Source organism: Lissotriton helveticus, chromosome 2_2 (assembly GCF_964261635.1).
Source record: "Lissotriton helveticus chromosome 2_2, aLisHel1.1, whole genome shotgun sequence".
NCBI lineage: Eukaryota > Metazoa > Chordata > Amphibia > Caudata > Salamandridae > Lissotriton > Lissotriton helveticus.
Window position 1 is genome coordinate 328,648,626 of NC_136060.1, and position 21,455 is coordinate 328,670,080.

General features: G+C 45.7%; 2 protein-coding genes across 4 annotated transcripts in view; one reads left to right on the plus strand and one right to left on the minus strand.

Moving 5' to 3' along the window:
* The window catches only part of LYAR (Ly1 antibody reactive), a 135,345-nt gene extending 115,465 nt beyond the window's left edge, over nucleotides 1–19,880 (minus strand). For 2 of the 3 annotated variants that reach the window (XM_078678483.1, XM_078678480.1), the window contains exons 1-4: nucleotides 19,751–19,880; nucleotides 16,262–16,455; nucleotides 15,320–15,434; nucleotides 13,803–13,910 (exon numbers count right to left, since the gene is read on the minus strand). In XM_078678483.1, coding sequence (XP_078534609.1) covers nucleotides 13,803–13,910; nucleotides 15,320–15,434; nucleotides 16,262–16,383 — 345 coding nt within the window. In that variant the 5' untranslated portion in view covers nucleotides 16,384–16,455; nucleotides 19,751–19,880. Of the gene's footprint in view, nucleotides 1–13,802; nucleotides 13,911–15,319; nucleotides 15,435–16,261; nucleotides 16,456–19,606; nucleotides 19,627–19,750 lie in introns of those variants that run through there. The other variant, XM_078678481.1, reaches the window with a different exon arrangement.
* Nucleotides 19,847–21,455, plus strand: part of ZBTB49 (zinc finger and BTB domain containing 49) — a 201,524-nt gene continuing 199,915 nt past the window's right edge. The window contains exon 1 of the mRNA XM_078678479.1: nucleotides 19,847–19,901. The gene's annotated coding sequence lies outside the window, so the exon portion shown is untranslated. The remainder of the gene's footprint in view (nucleotides 19,902–21,455) is intronic.

The following is a 21,455-nucleotide window of genomic DNA, read 5'->3' on the forward strand; positions in this document are numbered from 1 at the left end:
TGGACATGAAAGTTGGCTTAACAAACACGCAAAAAAAAAATCATGCGAGGTTTAAGATGTTATTCAAAATGACATATACATAATCATATTAACAGAAAAACCCTTGTAGATCGCTCTACCACAGTCTTCGATGGGCTGAAGTTCAGAAATTCAGGATGCTAAGAAGTCAATGAAGAGGGAGGAGCAGTTTGTTCATAACTCAGCAAAAAACCTGCCCAGAGACTCGAAACATACTGACAACCTCCTTTAACTAGTGTGGTGACTTAAACTCAAACAGCTCATTAGTAACTGCTGTGATGCACATCTAAGGTAAACTGACCTCTTTTTAGAGAACTTCCTCATAATTCTGTAAGCCTCAGCACAGTTCTGATAATGGGAGACTTTGAACTGAGGGTAGGTAATCCCAACCCTAAACGTGCTCCAAGAATCTTGAGGAAATGTTCTAGCTTTGGGCTTCGGCCATGTTGAGAATGTACCAAAGCCCACACAAAAGACGGTCTCACACACACTATATAGTATCCTATCACTTTGTGGAAACTGCCTAACTAAGAGTACATTTTCACAGATGGCCTGGTCATTCCTTGATACAGTTTAAGGTCACAACCATGATGCATCAATATAGCTCTCAATGGAAGTCGGACAAACATCCATCTAAAATTAGACACTTTCAGATCAGTAAAACAACAATCTGGAATTACATTACCTAATCAATAGTTCAAACACGAAGTGGGCTGAACTAAACAAAGAACAAGACAACTGGAGAAAATTGGCACAATGCCTTAACTACTAAAGACAAGAGAATAAGGTAATGGGAGTAGCACTGTAAACAAACCCCACAGGTGTAAGCAGGTCATCAGACGCTTCTGCTGGATAGGAACAATTCATCACAACTTTCTACCAGGATTTCTAGAATTTTTTGTCCCTCAATAAAAGAAGGTATTATTAAAGTTGGCTAAAGTCATCAATTGCAGACCCAAAGATTTGACCATCAACCATGCAATCAACAACCTGCATTTGGGCAGTAGAAGCTGTCAAAAATAAGTTAAACACAACGAAAAAAGTATGTGAAGCAAAACCATCTTCTACTTCATCATTAGCCAGAGTTCGGACCCTAAAAAGTTATTCAACACCACAGTGTAAATCCTTACACAAAAGGATGACATTCCGCAGCATGTTCTCATAGTGTTCAGCCTCACAGCGGCATCTGACAATTGCAAAAAGAACATTTGATATGCAGAACAATGTCATACATTCACCCCAGTGCAGAGATCTGGGCCTAAATCCATCGTTGTTTTGCTCACCATGCCATTCCAGTTTGAACCCAGCCATATGCAAATCAGTCTTGATCCTATGCCTCATGGGAACAGTACAGCCCGAACTGCCAAGCCAGGTCCTCCCTGGACTGGAAACAAGCATCCTAGGACCTGTTTTGGGGATTCATAATTGATCCTATACCACCTTTTAAAAGGATCTAGGAACCGGGCATGGATCATTGAGAGAACTCTAGCCTGGAACAGTTCCTACCTCCTTGATTGTAGCTACATGGTACAAATTAGGGTCACACCATTATATTCTTTAAAGAATCACAAGACTAAGCACTCTATTACAGTTCACCTAAAACATGCAACCATTGGTCCACATCCTACAGCAACAAGGGGTAAATTTGAAACGTATGCTATCGCACCAAGATACTTATTGAATTAGAGGAGAGCAAGTAGAAATGCCTACCACTAAACTTACTAGGCTTCTATCAAACGTCTGGGTGTGCCATTGTATGATCATAGAGGAAAGTAGTCAGTTATTGGAAGAGTCTAGCACTTTGCAGGGCAGTGTAAGAAACTGGGTTTGTGGTTGGCTGAGATATAAACCCTGTCCAAGCAGGAACCACACTCATAGGGAGGGTAAGTGTAGTATACACATTTCTTTTTCAATGTGCTCACTCTCTGGTAGCTTGGCACAGAGCAGTCAGGCTAAACTAAAGAGGCAATATGTAAAAAACACACTTACGCACAGGCACGGTTGTCGAAAAATAGTATCTCTTTTACTCTTTCAAACAAGACCAACAAAATTCAATCAAAGGTTCACGAGTGTTAGTTCTGCGGGTCTCTAGTTGGCACAGGTTGGTACCAATGTCCAAATAGGGACCCTTGCTTCTAGTCAGGGTAAGGGGGGATACACTCTTTAGATAATCCCTGCTCACCCCCTAGGTAACTTGGCACGAGCAGACAGGCTTATCAAAGGCAATGTGTAAAGTATTTGTACCAACACTCGCAGTAAAACAGTGAAAACACCACAAATGGAATCCACACCAGTTTCGAAAAATAAAGTATCTTTATCTAAACTACACAAGACCAAAACGACAAAAATCCAACATACACAGTTCAAGAATATGATTTAGAAAGAGTTCTAGAGTTTGCGTCAAAATAATTTAAAGATGCGTCACGTTTAGCCCCAAAGTACCTGCAGATGCGACAAAAGTTCCAAATGGAAGCTGCAGCGTTGAAAAACAAGCGATGCGTCACTCCCGAGACCCTGGGGAGGCAATGCGACAGCCCCGCTGGACGCAGCAGGTGTGTTGCGACGAATCCGGTCTGTATGGGGAGGGATGAGATACCTTGTATGGATTCCGGTGCGAAGGTTCGGTAGGAAGAGTCTCGCACAGGCACGATGCGACGATCTTGGGGATGGTGACGATCTCAGGTGCGGCGGCGATGCGTGGCGCAGCGTCAATCTTCTCCTCTTGCGAACCTCAATGCGATGGCTCTGCGACGATGTTCGCAGCGACGTTATGCGGTCCGCCAGCAAGCGGTGCGGCGATCTCACCGAGCGATGACAGGCTCTGCGACGATACTCGCAGCGAAAGGAAACTTCCCGCACCAGGGCGATGTGTTCCGCAAGGGAACGATGCGTCTGTTCTTGACGATCTCGATCTTCGCGGCGGCGGGAATTTCCTCGCACTGTCAGGGATGCGCTCCGCAAGCAAGCGATGCGTCAAAATTTCAGACTGTCTTCTTTTCTCGTTGTCCAGCTTCCTAAACAGCAGGCAACAACTTCCTGAGGCCCCAAAATTGGATCAAGCACTCTAGGAAGGGCAGAACTCACTCAGCAGAGTTCAGGGGGAAAGCTGGGGTTGAAGTCCTTTTGTTCATGGGACTTCTTAACAGGAGGCAAGCTCTCCTCAGGCCCTTGGAGATCTCTTCAAGCAAGGGAACACAGCACACAGCAAAGTCCTTCCCATCTCCTTGGCAGCAAAGCAACTGCAGGTCAGTCCACAAGCTCACAGCAGGACAGTTTTTCCTCTTCAGTCTTCCAGCTTTCTCCTTGGCAGAGGTTCCTTCTTGATTCCAGCATGATCTAATTTTCTGTAGTCTGGGTAGCCCTTTTTATACCAGTCTTTCCTTTGTTCTCTAGAGGCAGAGAGGCATTGGCTTGGTCAGAACCAGTTCAGGTAAGTTCCTGAGCACTTTGTTTTTCTGTCTTCTCTTCTCCTTTCAGAGAGAGGGGCAGGGTCGTCAGCCGCCCAGCAGGAGGTGGAGCTAGCATTGTGGAAGGCAGGCACAGCCATATTCAGGCCCAGGTGCTATCCCCTCCCACAACTCAAGATGCAGATGAAGTCATTCAGCCTAGGGCTGACTCATCCACCCTCCTGGGGGCTCCCCAGTTCCTGTCACTCACAAACCAGACAGTCAATTCACAAACAGGCCAAGGCACATAGAAAGGTTAGACAAGAGAACAGCCACTTTCTAAAAGTGCTGTTCTCAAACACAGGATTTAAAAAACATCCTTTCTAAAAGAGGTGTTATTAAATTCTGAGTTCAGGGATACCAGTCTTTAATTTTCTATCTTGCTCCTATGGGAAGATATGCAGGTAAACATTATACTCAGCATTCCCCATTATAGCCTATGGGCAAGATAGCCCTCAATAGGGAAAAACGAAAATGCCTGTTATTCACTACCAGAGCATGTCACACACACCAGTACATTCTATACCTTTCATATACACTGCACCCTGCCCAGGAGGGTACCTAGGGCCTTCTATAGGGGTGTCCAATGTGTACAGAAAGGGAATGGTTAGGCCTGGCCAATGCAGAATGGCAGTTAGCAACTGCACCCAGGCACCGCAGTGGCAGGCCTGATACACCATTTTAGGGCTACTCATGTGGGTGGCAGAATCAGTGCTGCAGGCCCACTAGTTTATAGGAAACAAAGGTGCTTAGCTTATTCAACATAAATACAATACAGTATAGGAACACAATGGAATACTATACGGTTAAGGTTTCCTGACCCAGCCGGGAAAGGAATTTATTTCCAAGACAAATTGTCTAATGTACAATGCAAAATGAAATAACATGACACAAGCCTGTGCCGTACCAAGAAGAAAAAGGAAGAATAGAAGTAGAGTGAAAGGGGTGTTTTCCAGGCAAAGGAAGGGAGCAAGAGCAGGGCACTGTAGACAAATTAAGGATCACTGACAGTGTCACCTGAAGCGGAGCATACACAATTTCATTTGACAATATTGTAAGTGTACCCCCACTTTTGGGTGTCGACGTTTCGATCCCTATTGCTCATTTAATGCATGGGATCATCATCAGGACTTAGAATAAACAAAGCATGCCTGAATGTAATAAAGCCTCTATTTTTCGAGGTAAGAAGCCTCACGTGGGAGGTGGCCGTACACGCAGTGCACCCTCGGCGTGGGGTTTAGGCGTCAGTCCGGATAATGACTCGCCTCTGCTGACAGCAGACTGACCCCTGAGCCCCACGCCGAGGGTGCACTGCGTGTACGGCCATTTGATGCCTACATTAAAAACCTCGTACTCTACCCTCACATAGAGCGGAAAAGTACGGCTATCCGGCGAAAACGGAAAACGGGACACGTTTTCCCAATCAAAAAAACCTAAATTGCAACTGGATCCCATTAAGGACCTCCGTGCTAATTTAACCCCTTGCTTGGCGTGTTGATCGTAACTCCCGCCAAACAAACCAAGGAGTGCAGGAAACCTCCCACGTGAGGCTTCTTACCTCGAAAAATAGAGGCTTTATTACATTCAGGCATGCTTTGTTTATTCTAAGTCCTGATGATGATCCCATGCATTAAATGAGCAATAGGGATCGAAACGTCGACACCCAAAAGTGGGGGTACACTTACAATATTGTCAAATGAAATTGTGTATGCTCCGCTTCAGGTGACACTGTCAGTGATCCTTAATTTGTCTACAGTGCCCTGCTCTTGCTCCCTTCCTTTGCCTGGAAAACACCCCTTTCACTCTACTTCTATTCTTCCTTTTTCTTCTTGGTACGGCACAGGCTTGTGTCATGTTATTTCATTTTGCATTGTACATTAGACAATTTGTCTTGGAAATAAATTCCTTTCCCGGCTGGGTCAGGAAACCTTAACCGTATAGTATTCCATTGTGTTCCTATACTGTATTGTATTTATGTTGAATAACCTAAGCACCTTTGTTTCCTATAACGTAGTTATACCCATGGTCCTTAGCTATCGATTGGGTTCCCCTTGTTTCTAAAAAAACGCAGGCCCACTAGTAGCATTTGAATCACCTGCCCTGGCACATTCAGTGCACTTTACTAGGATCTTCATGGTAATACAAATATGCCAATCATGGCTAACCAATCACAATTACAATTTACTCAGGGAGCACTTGCACTTCGACATGGATAAGCAGTGGTAAAGTGCCCAAAGCATCTAAACCAGCAAAAACTAAATCCAGCACAGCGTCAAAAATACTAGAGGCAGAGGCAAAAAAAAGTCAGGGGAAACCACGCCAAAGATGCCAGGTCTAACACGCGTCCCCTCCAGCTGAAAGTGGGGAGAACTACCCACCCTCTTGGGGGTTCGCATCGCTAAGGCAGAAAAACCTGGACAGACCATCAGCGTTGGCGTGTTCTGTGCCAGGGCGGTGTTCCATCATAAAGTCCAATCCCTGTAGGGAGATGGACCACCTCAACAATTTTGGGTTCTCACCCCTCATCTTTATTAACCATCTGAGGGGCCTGTGGTCTGTCTGAACCCGGAAGTGAGTCCCAAACAGGTAGGGCCTCAGCTTCTTCAGAGCCCAGACTATAGAAAAACTTCCCTTTCAATTGCACTCCACCTCTGGTCCCTGGGAAGTAGCCTCCTACTAATGAATGCTACAGGTTGGTCCAAGCCCTTGTCGTTGATCAGCGAGAGTACCACTCCCACACCATGCTCTGAAGCGTCTGTCTGCACTACAAACTGACGGGAGAAATCAGGTGCCTTGAGCACAGGTGCTGTGCACATGGAAGTCTTCAGGGCATCAAAAGCAGTTTGACAGGCGTCAGTCCAATTCACTCTCCTGGGCTGCTTCCTTGAAGGCAGCCCTATCAAGGGGGCAACGATGGTGCCATATCCCTTGACAAACCGTTGGTAATACCCGGTGAGACCCAAAAAGGCTCTCACCTCTGTCTGGGTCTCGGGGTGGTCCCAAGCCAGAATGGAATCAATCTTTGCCTGTAGGGGCGCCACCTGTCCGCTCCCTACCTGGTGTCCCAAGTACACCACCGATCCCTGCCCTATCTGGCATTTACTGCCCTTGACAGTGAGGCCTGCCCTTTGCAGAGCCTTTAACACTTCACAGAGGTATTGCAAGTGTTCTTCCCATGTGGAACTAAGCACAGCAATGTAATCCAGGCATGTGGCGCTGCATTCCTCCAGCCCGGACTGTACCTGTTTGACCAGTCTCTGGAATGTGGCAGGCGCGTTCTTTAACCTAAAGGGCATGACACGGAACTGGACGTGCCCCTCGGGCATTGAGAACGCAGACCTCTCTTTGGCCCCCTCAGTTAAGACAATCTGCCAGTACCCAGATGTTAAGTCTAACGTACTGAGCAGCGCCCAACCGATCCACGAGCACATCAGCTCTGGGGATGGGGTGTGCGTCAGTCTTGGTGACCGCATTGAGCCCACGGTAATCCACACAAAACCGGAGTTCTGGAGTGGCAACGGGCGCAGCAGCTTTTGGTACTAGGACCACTGGGCTAGCCCAGGGGCGGCTGGAGGGCTCAATTACCCCTAGCGCCAACATTTTGGAAACCTCTTCCTCGATGCTGGCCCTGACCTTTTCAGCTACCCTGTAAAATGTCTGTTTCACAGGTAGGCTATCTCCAGTGTCCACACATCATGGACGCACCAATTGGTGACACCTGGGGTCAGGGAGAACAGGGAGGCAATCTGACCCAACATCTGGTGACAGTCCCTCTGCTGTTCTGGGGTCAGGGTGGGCAAGAGGACCACACCATCCACTGACCCATCTTGTTCCTTGGCTGCCAGGTGGTCAGGAAGAGGGTCACTTTCCTCTTCCATTCCAGCATCTGTAGCCAGGAGCATTGTCACATCAGACCTCTCAAAGTGGGGTTTGAGGCGGTTCGCATGCAAGACCCTCAGGGGCTGCCTGGGAGTCTGCAAGCTAACCAGGTAGGTTACTTCGTTTTTGCACTCCACCCCCTCATATGGCCCAGTCCACTTGTCTTGGAGCGCGCAAGGCTCCACTGGCGCCATCACCCACACTTTCTGTCCAGGTTGAAATTCGACCAGAGTGGTATTCTGGTCGTACCATCTTTTCATTTCTTCCTGGCTAGCTTCTAGGTTCCCCTGAACGAGCATCCTGAAGCGTTATGTCTGGTTGTGGAAGGCCAGCATGTAGCTGAACACATCCTGGGGGTTTTCCCGCAGGATTTCTCCCACCCCTCCTTCACCAGAGTGAGAGGTCCTCTAACAGGGTGGCCATACTGAAGTTCAAAGGGACTGAACCCTAAGGACTTCTGAGGCACCTCCCTGTAGGCAAACAACAAGCATGGTAAAAAGACGTCCCATTTCTGTCTCATGGGCTCCGCCAGGCCCATAATCATACCTTTTAGAGTTTTGAACCTATCAACCAACACGTTTCCTTGAGGGTGGTAAGGAGTGGTGAACTCATAAGTTACCCCACACTCCTCCCACAGAGACTTCATGTACCTAGAGATGAAGGTGGTACCCCGGTCGGAGACGGTACCCCGGTCAGAGACCACCTCTCTGGGGAACCCCACACAGGTAAAGATTCCCATCAATGCACGGCCCACCCCGGGGGCTGTGATTGTCCTGAGATGGACAGCTTCCGGGTACCGGGTGGCATGGTCCACCAAGACCAGGATGAACCTATTGCCTAAGGCTGTCTTGGGGTCCAGTGGCCCCACAATGTCGATTACCATCCGCTCGAAAGGGGTGCTCACCACAGGAAAGGGTTGGAGGGGTGCCTTGCACTTCCCTCCGCTCTTGCCACTGGCCCGACATGTCTGGCAAGTCCTACAGAATGTACTGACGTGCTTCTTCTGGGGCCAGAAGAAGTGGGTGACAAGCCTTTGGAAGGTCTTGTCTTGCCCCAGATGTCCTTTCGAGAGGCATGTCATGAGCCAGACCCATTAGGAAGTCCCTGAAGCGCTCGGGTACCACCAGCACACGGGCTGCACTGGGCTCAGCGAACTTAGGCTCACTATAAAGTAACCCATCTTCCCAGTAAATGAGATGATCCTTGGACTCTCCACCTGCTGCCTGTTCTGCAGCCTGCTGCCGCACACCAATGAGAGAGGGGCATTCCATCTGTGCCTTGCAAAACTCCTCCCTGGAGGGGCCATCTTCTTACTGCCACGGGCCAGCTCAGGTAGGTCCCCCAGTTTGGCCACCTGTTCCCTGGTAGGCTCCAGTGCATCCCCCTCAGGTTCTGCTCCTTCCTGGGCCGTGAGAACGGCGGGGGCGGGTTTCCCGCGCCCCCCCTGCCCCTCTTCTTCCTGGCAGGTACCTGGGCCACTGTTTCAGGCTCCATGTTTGCTGAATCACCCCTATTGGCTGCCATAGACCGAGTGGTCACACAGACCCACTCATGCAGACCCAACATCTCTATACGAGCCTGGTGTTCCACCTCCTTCCATGGGAAACTCTCCAGGTCATTTCCTACCAGACAGTCTACAGCATGGATGGACTCACAACCACTTTCAAGAGACCCGAGACCCCCCTCCACTCAAATGCAACCTGCGCCACTTTGCAGAGGCGCACGAGTTGTCAGCTGCAACTACTGGGTGAAGTACATTGGGAATGACCTGCTCTTTAGACACCCACTGACACCTTACAGATGTCACACTGGCTCCTGTGTCTCTCAGAGCCTCTATCTCCCTCCCATTGATGGTCACCTTCTGCCCATATTTCTTAGTATTCGGGGGCAGGTAGGTTTCCTGGACCATCTCTTGGTCTCCTAAGGAGACAAGGGTCATTACTGCTGGTCCCATCCCTTCACTAAAAATTAAATCCTCTCCCAAAGCTACACTCACTAAACCCGTTGTTGGAGCACCAGTGGGTGCTGGAGGTTTCTTGGGGCATTTAGGGGCAACATGCCCCACCTCATTGCAGTGATAGCAGGTAGGGGGACCCCTGGTGTCCTGCCTGCCCCTAGGGGGCCAGGATTGTCTAGGTCAGGGGTTCGGGACTCCTTTCCCTGGTAACGGTTTTGGGGCCCTTGAGAGAACTCCTTTTGGTTATGCTTGTCCCCCCCCCACTCTTCTGCTGGGGACCCTGCCCACCTTTGGCTGTGGTACCCACAATTCCTCTGTGGACCCTGGTACTGGTCCAGCGGTCTGCCTCCTTAGCAAGCTTAATGGGGTCTGCCAGCTTGCTGTCTAAAAGATGCTGGCGCAGCTCTGGAACACAATGACTACTCAAGTGCTCCCAACTAATTAAATGCAAGAACCCCTAATAATCAGTTACTTTGCTGCCCTTCATCCAACCTTCCAGTGCACATGAGTTTAGATTCACACTCTCCATCCAAGTCTCAGACTCTTTCTTCTTGGAGTTCCTAAACTGCAGTCTATACTGCTCTGGAGTAAGTCCATACCTGAGTAATAGGGCCTCCTTCATATTGGGGTAGGTCATGGCACCTGCTAATTCTAAGGGCTCTAGAGCATTCCTTCCAGAAGCTTCAAAATGTTTCCACAGGCCCGCCCCCCAATGCTGTTCAGGCACACCAGAACAATCTCATACGAGGTAAACCAGGCATAGATATCCTCACTCCTCAGTAATTCTGTACCAAATCCTTGGGAATATATACTTTACCCCCCCTGCACTGGCTGTGCGCTGCCACCATTTGAACCGGACTCCACCTGCTCAGCCTTGATGTCCAGTTCTCTCATGCTCAACTCATGAGCCAAAAGCAATTTATTTTCCTCCAAGGCACGAGCATTCTTGCTCTCCTCTGCCGCCTTTTCTTTCTCTACTTCCAATTGCTTCATTTTCATCCTCATGATTTCCAATTCATGGTTTCTCACTCTTTGGTTCTCCTCTCACTCTTCTGGAGTGAACCCCCTACTGGAATGAGTGCTGCCAGGCCTTGAGCCTGGGTTGCTCACAGGCAAATCTTGGGGTTGAAACCCTTCCCTTCCACTTGCATCATTTCCCTCTTGGGCCTCCCACCAGGCCTTCAAGATTTTCTACAGCTCCTCCTTTCTAGCGCTGGTTTTCACAGGGCAACCAAGAACTTTGCAGAATTGTTTGAGCTGTTCAACTTTGTATAAATACAGATCCTGAATGCAAAACTCCAATTCTGCTTGCTGGCGCACTTGCTGCCTTCTGATACATGATGCTTTGAAGAGTTAATCAAAAATAGAACCAAAAATCCAAACACGGTATGTGGTTGCATAGTGCTCTGCACTAAACTAGTGATGTACACCAATTACTGTGGGTCAAGTACAAATACAAGTTCAAATCCTCACCGCTGACCACCAATGTTAGATCTGGGGGTCTTAAGTTGGCACAGGTAGGTACCAATGGTCAAATAGGGACCCTTGCTTCTAGTCAGGGTAAAGGGGGTTAAACTCTTTAGATAATCCTTGCTCACCCCCTTGGTAGCTTGACACAAGCAGACAGGCTTATCAAAGGCAATGTGTAAAGTATTTTTACCAACACTCACAGTAACACAGTGAAAACACCACAAATGGAATCCACACCAGTTTAGAAAAATAAAGTATCTTTATCTAAACTACACAAGATCAAAACGACAAAAATCCAACATACACAGTTCAAGAATATGAATTTTAAAGAGTTCTAGAGTTTGCGTCAAAATAATCCACAGATGCATCACGTTTAGCCCCAAAGTACCTGTAGATGTGACAAAAGTTCCAAATGGAAGCTGCAGCGTTCAAAAACAAGCGATGCATCACACCTGAGACCCTGGGGAAACGATACGACAGCCCAGCTGGACGCAGCGAGCGTGTTGCGACTAACCCGGTCTGTATGGGGAGGGATGCGTTACCTTGTATGGATTCCGGTGCGCAGGTTCGATAGGAAGCGTCTCGCACAGGCATGATGTGACAATCTTCGGGATGGCGATGATCTCAGGTGCTGCACCGATGTGCGGCGCAGCGTCGATCTTTTCCTCTCGCGGCCCCTCAATACGATAGCTCTGCGACGATGTTCGCAGCGATGTGATGCGGTCTGCCGATCTCACCCAGCGATGACAGGCTCTGCGACGATACTCGCAGCAACAGGAAACTTCCCGCACTGGGGCGATGCGTTCGGCAAGCGAACGATGCATCGGTTCTTTCAGTGGCAATAGGCGCTGCGACGATCCCGATCTTCGCGGCGGCGGGAATTTCCTCCCACTGTAGGGGATGCGTTCCTCAAGCGAGCGATGCGTGAAAATTTCAGATAGCCTTCTTTTCTCGCTGTCCAGATTCCCAAACAGCAGGCAACAACTTCCAGAGACCCCACAATTGGATCAAGCACTCTAGGAAGGGCAGAACTCACTCAGCAGAGTTCATGTGGGAAGCTGGGGGTGAAGTCCTTTTGTTCCTGGGACTTCTTAACAGGAGGCCAGCTCTCCTCAGGCCCTTGGAGATCTCTTCAAGCAAGGGGACACAGCATGCAGCAAAGACCTCCCCCTCTCCTTGGCTGCAAAGCAACAGTAGGCCAGTCCACAAGCACACAGCAGGACAGTCCTTCCTCTTCAGTCTTTCAGCTTTCTCCTTAGCAGAGGTTCCTTCTTGATTCCTGGATGATCTAATTTTCTGTAGTCTGGGTAGCCCTTTTTATACGAGTTTTTCCTTTGTTGTCTAGAGGCAGAGAGGCCTTGGCTTCGTCAGAACCAGTTCAGGTCAGTTCCTGAGCACTTTGTTTTTCTGTCTTCTCTCCTTTCAAAGAGAGGGGAAGGGTCGTAGCCGCCCAGCAGGAGGTGGAGCCAGCATTGTGAAGGCAGGCACATCCCTATTCAGGCCCAGGTGCTAACCTCTCCCACCACTCAAGAGCAGATGCAGTCATTCAGCCTAGGGCTGACTCATCCACCCTCCTGGGGGCTCCCCAGCCCCTGTTACTCACAAACCAGACAGTCAATTCACAAACAGGCCAAGGCACACAGAAAGGTTAGACTGGAGAACAACCACTTTCTAAAAGTGATGTTCTCAAACACATGATTTAAAAACCATCCTTCCTAAAAGATGGGTTATGAAATTCTGGGATACCAGACTTTAATTTTTTATCTTGCTCCTATGGGAAGATATGCAGGTAAACATTATACTCAGCATTCCCCATTATAGCCTATGGGCAAGATAGCCCTCTCAATAGTGAAAAACTAAAATGGCTGTAATTCACTACCAGAGCATGTCACACACACCAGTACATGCTATACCTTTCATATACGCTGCATCCTGCCCAGGGGGGTACCTAGGGCCTTCTATAGGAGTGTCCAATGTGTACAGAAAGGGAAGGTTTAGGCCTGGCCAGTGTGGACATTGGCCAGTGTGGACATTGGCCAGGGCTGGCCAGTGTGGACACTGGCCAGGGCAGCATGGCAGTTAGCAACTGCACCCAGGCACTGCGGTGGCATCCCTGAGACACCATTTTAGGGCTACTCATGTGGGTGGCACAATCAGTGCTGCAGGCCCACTAGTAGCATTTCAATCACCTGCCCTGGCACATTCAGTGCACTTTACTAGGGACTTCCTGGTAATACAAATATGCCAATCATGGTTAACCAATCACAATTACAATTAGCTCAGGGAGCACTTGCACTTTGACACTGATCAGCAGTGGCAAAGTGCCCAAAGCATCTAAACCAGCAAAAACTAAATCCAGCACAGCGTCAAAAATACAGGAGGCAGAGGCAAAAAAAAGTCTGGGGAAATCACGCCAAAGATGCCAGGTCTAACAACGAGTTACAATTGCTCAAAGTTATGAATGTAAATACAGTGTTGAAAACACGTGTTTCTAGTAGGTTATTTACAGTAACGTTTGGGAAATGACGGGATCCAAAAAAAGGATCAGCAAATAGGCTTTCTCTTCAGGTTAGATAGAATACATTGTTCAACAGCCAGGGAAAGAGTAAGGCAACTGTAGGTACCTCAAGACCAGAGGAATTCAGGCAAATCCAGCCATCTGGGATAACGTGCAGGTTGACATCCCACAACCAATGTATACAGCCTACTGATAAGCCTAAGCCATTTGCTCATTCCCGCTTCTCCAACAGGGCATTCTGCGAAATGCTGTTGCCCATTTCTCAATACCCCAATATTTTCTGGACATTTTCCCCAGGCAGCGTTTTTAACATTGTCACAACTACCTTGATCATCTTTCTTAGAAGGTATTGAGTTCCCACCACAGAAGGGTTTGGAGGAGATGGATAGGGCGAGAGAGATTGATGGGCCACTACATCATGCACTTAAGCCCAATATTCTTTTAATTTGCTTTGCTGCATTTGAAAATAATCATGAAAGTAACAAGCATTAAGTACAATAATGAGGTTGCATACCTGAAATTTTGCTCTCTTCCTAGGAATATTGTCATATGTACTCATTTGTTTTAAAATGTCCCTCAGCTTTGGACTAATGTTAGGATTTTTCATGACTTCATGGACTTTCTACAAAATAAAACAACAAACTGTTAGTTCAGTGGTTGCAAAAATGCAATTCACAACATATTTTAAAAAGGAAACGTATAATTAAGAATGTATTTAAAGCATGTGAAGTGCACTTCGGCCACTTTCCTTCGTTTTTATCATCACCGCCTCCAGCAAGTGAGACATAGTAGTTATGGTGCTGTTAATAATTGCCAAGTTAATCAGTGACTCCTTCTCCCCACTCAGACACTACTACAAAGAATACAAATGGACTTTTGGCTCATCACATATTGCTGGTCTCGGGGTTATATTGTGTCAGAAATGGTTTAAACATGTTTAATGAAACGTCTTTCCCACATTGGAGGGTACATGGTCAGTTATATCATTTTGAGAGCTGTCGCCAAAGTATTTAATAGTTGTATGCTTCTTCACTTTTTAAATATAAGGTATAAAAAAACAGGACATCTGGAACATTTATAGAACAAATACACCTAGGAAGTACATATAGCCGAACATCGTACACAGGCACATTAAAACTATGAAATAGAACTCAAATTAATGAGAGCTCACACTCTCCTCCCGTCTGTTTGCCCGAATTTTTTTTTTACTTTGCATGCTCCAATCAATAACAAGTATGGCCCAATTCAGCAGTTAAAACTGTACGGAACAGGAGATAGCCAAAATTGATAACCCTTTGCACAATCACAATATTCATTTTTCGTGTAGTCAAGGATTTTACCAGCCTTTAGTAACAGAGGATAGAAGCTGTGAAAACTTCACTAAGAAAATAACGTTTACAAGTACAGGAGCAGAAGCATCAATGCAAACCTTCCATTTGCACACAGAAAAGGTACTGCAGTCAGTCGAAAAGCAAACATGAGTCTTATACTGAACAGTTACAACAAAAGTGAAAATTGTCCTCAGGCATATCGGAACTCTCATAAGGAATATACTTCTGAGAAAAAAACACCTGGTGAGGTCATGTAGAAAGTTAAAGTAATATTAGTTTACACATGAAGAGATAACATGTGTAGAAAAGTTATGTATTCCAAATGTATTACACATTGTTAGTGAGGCATCACCTAGAAAACTGTAGTTTCCGGAGTGCTCCACTGCAGCCTTGCATCAGTTTTGATTCTGAAGCTGCACACAGGCTAGTATAAAGGCGAAATAAATATCGGTCTAATGGACAGAGATCTAATGTCATGGACATGAAGCTAGGAAAACACAGCAAGTCCAATTTAGACCTGAAGTCCAGGATAACAATAATTTTGCGGGATTGTAGTGTAGTAGGGTTCAGGAATCGATTATGTCACAACTTCCCCTTCGTCAACGAGTTTCAAGTTCATTGTTAGAATGTGCAAATATATGGCCTGCTAGTTATAAGGATATCGCAATTAGTATTATTGTTATGAACCATGCTATATCACCTGAATCCACTGCAGCTGTTTCACCTCCCCTTTGTTCGCTTTCGCTTCGAAGCCCTTACCACCATATTTCTGATCTTCGCTTATACATTTCAAATGATGTTTATAATCATCACCCCTGGAAAAAGAAAATAAATACAGAAGTTACAGAATTATAAGAAACTATAATCTGAAAACTAGCAGCCAAGAAAATAGCGCAGAATAATACCCATGAAAAGAGGTCGAACTGCTACATTTAACTGTTCACCGAGTAGTCCTTCTTATAATTAAAAGAAAAAAATACAGGGGGGAGTGGGGGGGGTCTCTAATCCGTCAGAGCTGTGCTGTTTAGAACAGTGGGCAACAACAGCTCTGAGCATCAATGATGAGCTCTATCATCTAGATCAACTTTAAAGCAGGTTTTGAATACGCATTACCTTCATATTTAAATTATTTTAAACAATCACATTTAAAGTAGCAGTTTGAAAATGACAGAGACAGTCGTAAATGAAAGCAATTTGGAGCCCTTAAACAATCACAATAAATTAAAATGCAGGCAAATCTAGTAAAACAGCAGAAAAGTGCTTGTAGCATCGAATATTTCAATAGTATATAATGCTGGGTCTCCGGGTGTCACAGAATTTAGGATTTTAACAGATGTTTGTCGTGTTTTTTTGGCTGGAGATGTTTTCCTTCTTCAGGTCAGCATAGGACAGATCTATCTTTACATCATTTTCTGCTGTAGAGGAAAAGTTTAATTTACAATCATACTTGGAGCTATGTCTCTCAAGGAGGGACTCATGTTGAACGAGAGCAGGAATGCCATAAACAGCTTACTCCACCTATAAATAATTTTTAAGAAAGAAAAAATGGCACTGAGCTTTGGATCCTGGTGGTCTAGATCAAGTTGACTGGCACTCTACCCACATTCATTTTAAACCAAGTAAGAACACAGTAAGAACTTACCAAAAGTCTTTGCCACAATCAATACAAGAAAGGCATGAACTGCTACGGCATACATGTAAGTGTTTTTCCACTTGCACTTTCTTCAAGGATTCCCCGCAGGCATTGCAAGTGAAAAATACCATTTTGGAAATGTACTCAAACTAGAAGATTCTTCTGAAAAACAGCAGCGGGTCTGCAATCCTTTAGCATTATTCCTGTAAGAGAAAGGTAAAGTTATTGCTTACTTATTTTGTCATAGAATGTTAGTAGTAAAATCACTGTTTGAAAGATAAAAAAAACAGAAAGGATACACAGGACCAAAAGTGTGACCAAAGTTATTCATGAGCGTTACGTTTTATTTTAAATAAATGCCACATGAATATAACAAATGATAGAAGAATAAGCAATGATAAAGTAAAAAGCTCAAGGAAATCACATGCGGACTCATGGGACCTACATAGAAGCAAGAACAATCACAGTGGGTAAATACCTAACCACCTAAGACAGCTAATACAAGGGGTCTAGGCAAAGTCAGGCTCTAAATCAGCAGTGGAAAAAGGAGTAAATCAGAGAGTAAACCTTCTTCACTTGGCATAAATATCTGGAATATCCCAACTCACAATAATCTAGCATCATTAGCTTTTCAAAAAGTATCTCATCAACTCATAGGGACCTTTTACCGCATCGTAGCACGAGACCGACAGCCCATGTAGCTGCGGTCCAGCCATTCAAATTAGGATGTGCCCGCCACACTGGCGGGCGCATCCCGCATATTTTATATTGCGGCGGGCGGTGCTGTAAGCAGCACCCGCCGCCATGTAAAAAATGCATGTTGTGCATTTGCATGCACAACGTGACAGGCACCGCGTGGTGCCTGCCACCTTGTGCATTCAAATGCAGATGGTACCATAGGTTCTCTCCATGTGCACCCCCCACCAACCTGGGGGCCCCGCAACGGGCCCCCAACAGCAAAAACCGCATGCCTTTCCATGGCGGCAACGAAAGGCTGCTCTCCGCCTGCATCATGATATGGATGGCGGTGTCTTGCAGACACCGCCACCATATCATCCCCCTTTTCCGCCCGGTTGACGAGTCAAGAGGCGGAAAAGCAGCGGGCGGTTTTTCTGTTCGCCGCAGACCCCCTAGCCACATCAATATGGCGGGGGTCTTTCAGGTATGGATGGTAGATCGCCCCAGTCGGGTAAGAGGTGGCTACCGCCGAGTGGGGGAGGGGAGGGGGGTCTGCCCACCATCCTAATAGGCCCCTTAATGAGGACAGACTGCTAAGCCCTTCTTTCCCTAGCCCAAACAATAAAACTTTCCGCCCTTCTATTACTAATTTACACTAGGTAATTTGTTGTTCTCAGTCTCGTATTTAGTTACAGGTGTCATTTTTCTATGCACAGCACTATTTTCTTTCCAGCATATGAAATATCAATCATTCCCAGTGAAAGTCGTACAGGAAAATGCCACATTATTTATTTAGCAACATTCTAAACAATTAGGCAGCAGTTCCTCGCCAGGCAAAACTGAAGTATATTTGATAAATTGCAAGGGCATAACATTGGCACAGATAAGCCCGTAAAGGGACGACACTCATTACTTGACATTAGCGAGGAGACATCTAGAAGTTCTTTTATAAGGCCAAAACAACGTTTTTTACCAAAACCAATCATGTATAAAGAAAGGAACAGGGGTGCTAGAATACATTTCTGCTTAAGGCCCGTAACTTTGTTAATTTCTCAAACGTATCCATTTGTTGAACCATCAAGTGCCCAGATCCACGTTTGTGAATGTAATTTTACTAATATTTTTGAAATTCCATAAAGTATGCCCCAATTACACAGCTTAGCCCAGATCGAAGAATGATCTACATGCTCTAGAGGGCTAGAAAGATCAATAAATGATTCACATAGTTTGTGGCGCTTTCAGCATACACATCGATCCATGATCTATACTAATGCAAAGGCATTATCAATGACACTATAATTCCAAGAACACATTGTAGAAGGGGGGCTTATATCTACACTATCAAGTTGCGCCAACATCATCACTGACTGGTCTTGTAACGCTATTAACAATAATTCTATGCCATTTTCCAAGATCCATTCTGATATATTGGGATCATCAAACAGCCAGGCCAAGAGATGGGAACTAATAGGGCAGTAAATGACAATACACATGCCCCATAAGAAGAGAATCTCTAATATACAGAACGTCCTGGTAAGGCCTGGAAAACTTGAGGTTTTAGAATGGCATATTATGTCAATTATTTTATCATCTGAGAAGTTGAATGAAAATAATGCCTAAAGAGTTAGCAACAGCTCAAATTGCTATTGCTTACAACAAAACGGGGGTTCATTATAATTATAATTCAACTACGAATAAAAACCAGCAGTTCTTCAACAACAGGGATTTCTTAGAAATAACTGTAGCCGTTTTACAGGCGACAGTATGCCAGGACAGCATTATAACACAATTAAGGTCTTATGAGTTGTAGAACGACTTTCTGTTCTTTTTTAACGGCCCTTTTTACTGGTAGCCTAAAACATAGAACCTTTATTGTGTCTACAGTTTTATTGCTAGGCGGGTATTACCAAAGATCACTCGTAATGTAATCAGCGATAGAATGAATACAATTAATGATTCAAACCACCTTACGACTGTTTAGTTTAAGTTAACAATAGCTTCTAGAAGACATTAACTTATCCTTACGAAAGCATGTTAAAGGCGACTCTTTATGGCACAAGCTTTCCACTATATGGTGGCAAATATGGAGTTGACTGTGCTTCAAAGAAAATAACATCAAGTTGAATATAATCATTGAGATTGGTGGTTACATTCGCTATATTGATTACAACTACTGATAAATCATACGCTGCAAACCCATAATTAATCACAGATTTACTACTGGAGAAGCCAGACACTTCAACGGTCGAACAGTTTCATCGCGCATCACAAACATAATCTTCACACACTTTTGATACATTGATACAACAGCAGTGGCACTGCACCAAACACCACGCTGACAGCGTGCCGAGTTCGTTATCTGTTCCATAACATTGTATACGTGTCGGTAAGTACGAGACGTAGATGGGAAGCAAGTGAACAGCTGACTGGATAGGGGAAAGTGGTGGTTTGGTGCCCTGATAACCCCTTGCCACCAGGGAACACATTCACATACCTGGACCAGGCTTACATATTACTGCAACCTGGGAGACGTAATCTACGTTTATTTTAATTGAACAGATTAGATTAACGCGCCGAGGATTTAGAAATAGTGAATGATCGAGGATTTAGAAATAGTGAATGATCTTTAAAAAGCAAAGTCCAGAAACGGGAAATTGTGCCATCTGGCCAACCTACGCCTGAAACGCCTAGTTCAACGCGTATTCCGCAAGGAGGCTGGTGGCCGCTGCACTTTGCGTGGGTTCTTATGCGCAGCAAGAGGAAAGGCACCTTTTAGCCGTGATCTGCCATTTCTCTCTTTCGAGAGAGATTAGGACTCACCCGCATGTCTCCTCTCGCGCTGCATCCAGAGCAAAAGAGTTTCAAACGCACGTCCGCACAAAGAGGAAGTGACCTCTGGAAGCACCGGAAGTAAACAGTAAAGGGAGTAGGGACCGAAGTCGAACTGTGCAGCAACATATCCGGAGTGGAGGTGAGATTAGGATATGGGGAATAAAAGAAACGCAGCTAATGCTCGTGCACTCTTTCATATGTTGTCAGTGTGTAGCAAGGAAATGGTTCTGATAAGCTCTACACTTCTTTGCAATATTATGTGATTGCACATGCTGTCAATTTGGATATATGCTTTATCGGGACGGGAGATACGTGCTCTTGTTTGAAAATGTATGCTAGTTTTCCAACGCATGTAGGTCGTATTGGAACTGTAGGGGGCGTACATGTAGCAGAGAAAGGGAGATGGAGCCCACCATACATAGCACCCTTTTTAATATCACAAGTTTCACTTTAAGTTATCGAGCAGATGTAAACAAGCTACAACATGCTAGACACTACCCAATGTACCAGTTCGGTCAAACAGTACTGCGATTCTCTCTAACTAAAATCCTGCCCAGGACTGCCAGTTAATTCTTTTAAGATGAATACACGCTATGTGAGCTGGGGATAGTTCGAGAACCGGACGTGAGCACAACAGTTTTATATTCTGAGAAGCCTCGCTTTTGGGAAACAGATGCGAGAGTATTGTAGAGGAACGAGTACAGCTTCTACAGAGTTGTATCATATGCCAGGGAATTTTAAGGTCGTTTAAAATTCAACACGCCACATAACGGCCACATTGTGCCCATTCCAGGAACCGTACCACACTTGTGCATCTGCATTAGTAAACACAGCCAACACTTGTCGTATTTGGCGGTCGTTGTTCGGCGCAGTTTTATTACTTTTTACATACGCCATACACGTATGGCCGGATACCTTGGGGCCGGAGTCATAAACCATTGTCACACATCATTACAAATTGATTGTCATACATTGTCAGTTGGACATCATGGGTCATAAATCATTCTGCCGCAATCGGTCATTCTTTTGTTGTCATAAATCAGTTTACCTGATCATCATAAATAAGCAGCCATAAATCACGGGTCATAAATCACAGGTAGGTCATAAATCATTCTGTCACAATCTGCCATCATATCGTTGTCAAAAATGATTCTGCAGGAGCATCATCAGCCATAAATCATCAGCTGGCCATAAATCACTGGTTTGCCTTTTGCTCATTTGCATCTCCTAGGGTTGTAAATCACCCTGACAGCTCGTAGATTGTTCTTTGTTGTGTACCACACCCCTTTGCGTGTAGGGAGGTAGCCTTTCCCCAGAGTTAAGCCCCAACTCGCTACCTTGTTAGTCTCTTTTGTGCCCCGCCATCTGGCAGGGGCTGCTACGCAAACAAATGATGGATGTAATGTTTAATAAATCATACATTCAGCCCCAGTCAAGAGATCTGGGTTAAATCCATCATTCTTTTGCTCACCATGCCACCACAGTTTAGACACAGCCATATGCAAATCAGTCTTGGCCATGTGCCTCATTTGAACAGTCCAGTCCGAACTGCCAAGCCAGGTACTCCCTGGACCGAAAACTATCATCCTGGGACTGGTTTCTGGGTATTACTCTTCATCAGCCAGGCTAGCTTGAATCACAAATTTGCTAGCATTCGCGACAAGAATTTGCAATTCTATTAAGGACACGGAGG